This window comes from Equus quagga, chromosome 13 (assembly GCF_021613505.1).
Source record: "Equus quagga isolate Etosha38 chromosome 13, UCLA_HA_Equagga_1.0, whole genome shotgun sequence".
Classification (NCBI taxonomy): domain Eukaryota; kingdom Metazoa; phylum Chordata; class Mammalia; order Perissodactyla; family Equidae; genus Equus; species Equus quagga.
This window is the reverse complement of record NC_060279.1, coordinates 98,246,574-98,254,298: the sequence shown is the minus strand read 5'-3', so window position 1 is coordinate 98,254,298 and position 7,725 is coordinate 98,246,574. Positions and strand designations below refer to the sequence as shown.

Genomic DNA, 7,725 nt, shown 5'->3' with positions numbered 1-7,725 from the left:
CCTACCCTCCGGGAGCTGACATTCTAAGGCTGCACCATCCAAAAGGGTGGGGACGAGCCCTGTGTGGCTGTTGAGCCCTCGAAATGTGATTAGTCCAAACTGAGATGTGTCGAAGGGTAAAATACACACTGGATTTTAAGATGTAGCACACACAAAAATAATGTTAAATATCTCAGAAATTTTTCAAATTGATTATGTGTTGAAGTGATAATATTTGGGACATACTGGGCTAAATCAAATACGTTATTAAAATTAATTTGACTTGCTTCTCTTTAGTCTTTTTTTAAATGGAGCTACTACGATACTTAGAATGACACGTGTCGCTGGCATTGTGCTTCTGTTGGACCGTGCTGCTCTAAGAGGAGAGAGAAGACTATGGATCATTAACACAATAAATAAGTCTATTATATGGCACGTTGGGGAGTGATCGCTTCTGCAGAAAAAAATACAGATCAGAGTACGGGAGTGTATTAGTCCCCTGCGGCTGCGGTAACAAACCACCACGAACTTGGTGCCTTAAAACAACACAAGTTTATTGTCTGGCAGTTCGAAAGCTGAGAAGTCCAACAGAGGTCTTACGTACCTAAAATCAAAGACTAGGTTCCTTCTGGAGTTTCCAAGGGAAAATCCATTCCTTGTGTTTTTCAGCTTCCGGAGGGTGCCTGCACTCCGGAGCTCCCGGTCACCCCTCCGACCTCTGCTCACATCATCACGTCCCTCTCTGTGACTCTGACCTTTCTGCCTCCCTCTCACAAGGACCCTGTGACTACACTGGGCCCTGGGGAATCCAGTTTAGGGGGACCTAGGAGAGCCTCACTGAGAAGGTGACGTCTGCCTAAAGACCCGAAGGAAGGGAGGAAGGAGCAGTATGGATGTTAGGGAAGGGCATTCCGGGGAAGTAGGAACAGCCAATGCAAAGGCCCAGAGGTGGGCCTGCTCCCTTTTCCCGGGAAGCATCCCCTGCCCCTTGCTGCCCCTAAGCCACAGGGGGCAGAAGTTGGCGCTGTCCCAGGCGCCTCTCCCGTCTGGCTTGAAGAGCAGAAGGGTTTAAGACCCCTAATCCTCATTGATCTCTCGGCACCGTCTCTACCGCCCACGGTTCCTCAAAGGGCAGGTCGGCCTGCGGGGAGAGGGGCAGCCGGGTCAGGAAGGCAACAGGTGCAGCCCTCCCCTCCGCCCGCGGTGCGGCCGCGCGGTCACCTGGGCTCCGGGGCCGCCCTGGCGGTGCAGCGTCCTCCTGCTGTGCCACTGGCGCAGGGAGGCGCGGGCCTCGGAGCTGAGCCCCTGGGGCGCGCGGCCCGCGTCGGGCTGGTAGTGGGCGATGTGGTGCAGCGCCCCGAACCACGTGGTCAGGTAGTACCCGGCTAGGGACAAGAAGGGGAGGTCAGCGCAGCTCTCTCTGCCTCCCCGGTCGCCCGAGGCGCTCCTGCAGTTTGCCCGCCTTCCCAACTGCCCAGGGCGAGGCTGTCTGGGGCGCGGGCAGCCCCGGGGCGCCGCCCGTTGGGTGCCGGCGCTCTGGGGACGACGAGGGCTCACCCTCTCCTCGAAGTTCATCCGGATCCAAGAGCTCCATGAGAAACTCCACGTCCAGCTGCGTCTCCCCAATGTGCGGACTCCAGATCAGCTCCTCCGTCAGCGCCGGCAGGAAGGCGTCGGCCCCCATGGGCTCTGGGGCAGCGGGAGGACAGGCTCTGAGGTAGATGGGGGCGTGTGGACACCTCCCATCTGGTCCCCAGGGCCGAGGGCGCTGGCTGCCCTTCCCTGGGTCGCATAGACACCTCCCACTGGAGCATGCCACCCTCTCTCCTCGACGTGCGAGCACAGGCGCCTCCTACCTGGTTCCCGCCACCCCCAAGCCACTCCACGTCCAGGTAGACGCAGACGCCTCCTTTACCTTGGTTCTCACCCCGAGCCAAGCCCGCGTAGATGTCACTGCACATCGCCAGCAGCAGCGCCACCTTGCGGCGTGGGGAGCAGGCGGCATGGAGATGCTCCAGGCGCGCGTGGATGCGGCTCCGCACGGCGGGGGCGGGGGCCTGCCCCTCAGGCCCCGCCCCCTGCGCTCCCGGAGGCCCCGCCTCCGCCCGCAGGGCTATTTGTCGCCGCCGCAGTCGTCGCAGCTCCGGGGCTCGGAGTGTGCGGAGTCGCGACCACAGGGCGGGCTTCAGGGGCGCCAGCACCGCCCGGCACAAGGCCGCCTCCACCGCGGGGCCTGCGAGGGGTTCGGGTGGGTGAGGGAGGGGCTGCCAGGCCGACCCACGCCCATCCACTCGCTCCACCGAACCACCCTGGCTGATCGCCACCCCTCTCTAGCTTCTGGACACCCACCGGTGTAGACATGGGTGTGAACACGCGAGTGGGAGAGGGAGTGTGGCTGTCACACATGTGTGAGATGGAGCAGTGGGGAACAGAACAGGTGTTACTCTACGTAGAAAAGGGCATCTGTGTGCACGTGGAGGGAGAGATGGAAGTTGGGTGTGAACACATATGTAGGGCCAAGAGATGGCACACGTGAAACGGGGGGGTTCAGAGAGTGGCCGTAAGTTCCCTCCCCGTCCTCCTCATTACCAAGATCCTGGTCCTTCTGGGGGGCCCCAGGGCCCCTGCTCCCAAAGACGGCCCTGACATCTGGGTCCTTTGCTAGGTGATCCTGGAGGTCAATGAGCAGGTGCCGCACATCCTGGAGCAGCTCTGTGGCGGGGTCCCCAGGCCTGTGGGGGCCCCGAGCATCTGAGGTGAGGCGCGCCCGAAGGCTCCGAAATTGCCTGGCCACATAGCTGCTCCGAGCCCGGGCCAGAACCCGGACGTGTTGGGTGAGCACATCCTCAGGTCCTTCCTCTTCATCTTTGTAGTCGTTATGCTCCTCCTCCTCCTCCTTCTCCTCCTCCTCTTTCTCCTCCACCAGGCTGGTGAGAGCTGGCCTAGGATGGTGGCCTTCTGGGCTGAGTGGGCCTTCCACCCAGGAGACCCGGTGAGGGGTGGAGTGCCTAGGGGCTGGATGTTGGGAGAGGGGTGGGTCCCACAGAAGAGCAGCAGCAGCTCCCTCACCCCTCAGGGGCCCAGGGCCCTGCCCAGCGAACCTGGATGGTGTCTCTCCTCAGTCTTTGGAAGTGTCTCTGGGGGACCCTGGTCCATCCCCCACTCTCTGTGGGTCTCCAGGTAGAGCTTGTTCACCACGGAGAGCACCCTCCCTGCTGTGTTGAGCTGGATGCTGCCAATCTGCAGAGCATCTGGGGGCCAGCAGAAAGTGAGGTGTCCCAGATGTCTGAGGGGCCAGCCCTGGTTCCTTCAGGGCACCAGGAGACCTAATTCCCAGCCTCATTACTGGAGGAGCTGAGGATTGGTCCTGGGCCCCTCCTTGCTCAGGTCCAGGAGTCGAGCCTCCCCAACTCTCCCAGACCCCCACCCCTACCCTCCCTCGGACCCAGTAGTCTGTCCCCCAAGTGCCATCCTCCTGGACCAAGAAGGCTGGAAAGTTGGCCCCTCCCTCTCTTGGAGAACCATGCCTCACCTGTGTGTTGGTCTCCTGGCCCTAGAGTGGGAGGCGGCAAGAGCAGTGTTCTGGGCAAAACATCCCTGAGAAAAGATAAAGGGGAGCCACGATGGGGCAGGGTGTCTTAGGGAAGGAGTCCCCTTAGCCCTTTTGATGGGTGACCTGTACCTGCTGGCTGATAGGAAGGCCAGGAGATGGAGCAGGTCCTGCATGCAGAGGTTAGAGGATTCCAGAGACACACCTTGGGGAGGGGGCAAACAGGGACAAGTTAGAGAACTTGAGGGCTGCCAGCCTTTCTTTCCTGGGATTCTGTCTTCCCCAGTCCTGCACTCCCCCCAGGAACCCTCTGAACAGGGAAATTTCCACCCCTTGGCATCCCCATTTTCCCCTGTGTCTTTATGCTCACATCCCACTTATGCCACCAAATAGGATTCATTCATTAGACAAATATTTATTGACTAACTATTCATTTCGAGGCACTGGGGATACAGTTGTCAAAAGGCAGACACATTCACTGCCTGCCTGTGCTTACCTCTTACTGGAGGGAGACAGAAAATAAATGAGTAAACAAACAAAGCTATGTGTATATTATATGGAGTGCTGTGGACGAAATGGAGCAATTGAAAATAACTAGGGGCTATGTTAACTGTGGTGGTCACAGATGCCTGAAGGATGGGGACCAAACCAACCATTCAAGGAAGGGCATTCAGGCAGGGAGAACAAAGGAAGAGGCCTTGAAGACGGGACACATTTAGCATGCTCAAGGAACAGGGGAGAGGACAACGTGGCCAGAGCAGAGTGAATGAGGGGCAGTCGATGGAGAGGTGGGCAGGGACCAATCACACAACATCTTATGATGTTGGAGTTTAAAATTGTACATAAGGATGTTGCATATTCTTTGCAGGGAGTTGGGGGAGGGGTGTGTAACATCTAATCGATGTTTGAAAATACCACTCTGGCTGTGTGCTCGGAATAGATTGCAGGAAGGAAAGGGTGGGACCAGAGAGACCAGAGAGGAGGCCATTGCAATTATCTAGACAGGAGGTGACGGTGGCTTGGACCAGAGTGATGGAGGCAGACAGGATTGGGAAGATTCAGGAGGTATTTTGGAAGTAAAAAGTATTCTTGGTGATAAATTTGCTGTGGCCTGGAGAGTCAGGGCTGGGCTCCTCACCTCCAGGAAGCTTCTGGATCCGGTAGGTGTTGACTTCCCCTGGCGAAGGTCCTGTCCTCAACACCAGGACCTGGCTGGGGTCGTGTCCTGTGACCAGGAAACTCTGTGGGGTGGAGGCGAAGGTCAGCTTGAAGAGAATTCGTGCAGAGACTTTTGCCTGCCTAGCATCCATTTCCCTTATTTTGGGTTCCAAACCCCAAATTTCTTTTACAGAAACCCACTAGTACTCTCAGGGCCTGTGGGTGGGACTAACTCTCCCCAAGCCCTAGGGGTGGGTCCATGATCTGACCTAATCAATAGGATGACAGCACTCTCTGACCACCACTGTGATTGGCCCGGAGATGGGCACGTGAACCAAGCTCAGCCAATGGAAATCTTCCACAGGATTTTTGCTGGAGCCCTTTGGAAGGAGGTCTGTTTTGACGCGGGGGTTGCTAAGCTGGTGAGATGTGTTGGCCCTGAGCTGGGACCAACCATCTCTGCCACCACAGGAGGAGCCCCCTCTGAGGAGGAAGCTGTGGCAGACCTATTAGTTACCTTATCCACATCTACCCCCTTTTCCTTGCAAAACTCCAGCTCCGTTCAGGGCATTAATAGGCCCAGCCGTGGAAGGTGGATACTGCTTGACGTAGGCAGTGTATCCCACTTCCGGCTGTATAATTCCCAGGTGAGTTTTTAAAAATATTGCTACCTGGGCCCCATCCATATATTCTGAATCATTTGTGAGGCCTTTTTTCTTCCCCCCCTGGTAAAAGAAACAGATGCGACTGGTGCCTCCTTTCTTCCCTTCCTCTGCCTGGAATGCATACGTATGCTTGGACCTGCGCAGCCACTGGGCGACCATGAGGGACGTCCAAGAGAATTGCGGAGAAGCTGGCCTTTATGTCCCCTGAGCTGCTGCACTAGAGCCAGCAGCGTCCTTTCTGGTTATGTGAGAAAGATCCACGCCTGTTTATCTCAGCTACTATAGGATCAGCGCTTGTTACTGGCAGCCCCAAATGTCCAGAATTCCCCACACTTTAAAGCTAAGCCAAGCAGGGGGACGAAGAGAAATTCGTAAGTTGTCTGATGCTCAGGATTTAGACATTCCAAAAATTACTTTTACTTCTCAGTTCTTCAGTTATTTGAATCAATAAGTTGCCTTTTTGGGTTGCTGATTTGTGTTGTGTTTGTCACTAGCAAACAGCAAGAGTCCTGAGGGATCCAGGGTGTCATGGGGAGGGTCGGTGGGGGGGTCCCCGGCTGTGAGTACTCACCCCTGGTGGCCACAGTTCCAGAAGCACTTCTGCCTCCTGTGCATCCAGCTCTGGGATCTGCCACACCCCCCATGTCCTCTGCAGGCGAAGGAGTGGCTCTGGGGTCCTGAGGACCCCTAAGGGGATCTCGCCTGCTCCATTCATCTGTGATGGGGCCAGTCTGGGACATGCAGGGTCCAGGAGACCAAGGGTCAGAGGTGGGCAGTTGGGCACTAAGGCGGGGTCAAAGGCGCAGGAAAGGCAGCCCAGGATGAAGGCTTAGAGATGGGGCTTGGGGTCCTGTGGGGTGTAGGCATTAGATGGAAGGGACTTCTGAATTCAGGGACAGGAGATGGAGATCTCGACCCCAGCAGCCCTCACCTCTCCCCGTCGGTGGGGCCTGCTGCGGCCTTGTCCTCTGGCCAGGCCATCCTCAGGATGTGGGAGGCCAGCGAGCCTTGGTCTGGCCCCTGGAGGGGAGGAAGATAAGGCTCGAGTCAGCTCCAGCCCAGGAGCAATATTCACAATATTTACAGCCAGTATGGCAGAGGCCCTGACCAATCAGAAGGGACCCGAGACCCCCTGCTCTGCCAGGTGTTAATTCTTCAGCTGCTGGATGGTGGGGAGATCTGGGGATCCCAGGAGCGATGCCGGTATGTCTTGGGGTGTGGGGAGAGGACTCAAAATGACAGCTCTTTACGAAGTGGTAGGGAAATATTTCAGATTTTAGCATCTGGAGCAGCCACACAAATGTGGACCAGCTGAATAACGACCCTTGCCAAAACCCAGTGCCTGGAAATGGGCTCGGGGCATAGTAGGCACTCCATAACCAGGACACATGTCACACAGTATCCCCTCCTCCTCCCCACCCCCAGGCCAGAGGGGACCTCAGATATTTCCCCCAACATTTTATGATGAAAATTTTCTGACATTCAGGAAAACTGGAAACATTTTACAGTGAACATCCATATACTCACTACCTGGATTCCACTATGGACATTTCACTCTCTGCTCTATCCCACATCTCTCCCTCCACCCATCCATCCACTGGACCCCACCCTTAAGCAGGTACACAGTCCGACCGTGAGTTATCACTTGAGGAGGGCGTTTTGACTATTTTCCCTGCAGCCTCTCAGAAGTAGGAAACCTGGGTCCGGGAGGGAGGGTCCACGCATGCACCCATCCATCCAACAAAGACTGACTGGGTTCATGCCCAGAATTAGGAGCCAGAGCCTGGGGAAAGGGCGATGGGCAGCATAGGCTCCTGCTCAAAAGGGCTTCCATTCTTGCTTGGGGTGGGTATGGGAGATGGATAATGAAGAGCCAAACAAATCCATCAGCCCACTGAACAGAAGCCCAGGGTGTCAGGAAGGGGGAGCAGAGAGCAGGTGCCCTCCCCCGGGGAGAGCAGGCGGGAGGAGCGGGGGATGGAGGCAGAGGCTGCCTAGGTACCACGAGAGACAGGAGGAGGTGGGTGGTGCTGGGCCGCATGGGATGGGGCACCTGCCTGATACCACAGGGAGGCAGTGGGGGGTGACAATGCCAGCTGCTCGGCCCCTGGGGCCCCCTACCTGTTCTCGAGGCCTGGAGTAACAGGAAGTGAAAGTGTTCCTCGCAGAGAGGAAGCTGAGCGGGCTGGGGGAAGAGGCGGGGCTGGGGGGTATCTGAAATCGACCTTCCTCCCTCTTTTCCGGGGCTCAGGCCTTGGGAGGAAAGGACCCTGGCAGCCTGGGAGTCCAGGGGAGAGCCACAAGGCTCCCACTGCCCCGAGGCCCCTCTTGGCACCTGCGCTCTGCTCCTCACACAGGCCTGTAGATGCCCCA

The 7,725-nt window shown here is 57.1% G+C and overlaps 1 protein-coding gene across 1 annotated transcript; it reads right to left on the bottom strand.

Annotated features, from left to right (window-relative positions):
* Positions 1 to 313: 313 nt before the first annotated feature.
* Positions 314 to 7,684, bottom strand: RINL (Ras and Rab interactor like). Its single transcript, XM_046682804.1, has 12 exons — positions 7,474 to 7,684; positions 6,284 to 6,372; positions 5,924 to 6,083; positions 4,668 to 4,770; positions 3,662 to 3,734; positions 3,512 to 3,576; positions 3,081 to 3,230; positions 2,569 to 2,994; positions 1,895 to 2,212; positions 1,537 to 1,668; positions 1,201 to 1,364; positions 314 to 1,120 (listed from the first exon to the last, which is right to left on the bottom strand). The coding sequence occupies exons 2-12, from the start codon at positions 6,331 to 6,333 to the stop codon at positions 1,064 to 1,066; spliced, it is 1,698 nt and encodes a 565-aa protein (XP_046538760.1). The 5' UTR covers positions 6,334 to 6,372; positions 7,474 to 7,684; the 3' UTR covers positions 314 to 1,063.
* Between the last annotated feature and the right edge of the window lie 41 nt (positions 7,685 to 7,725).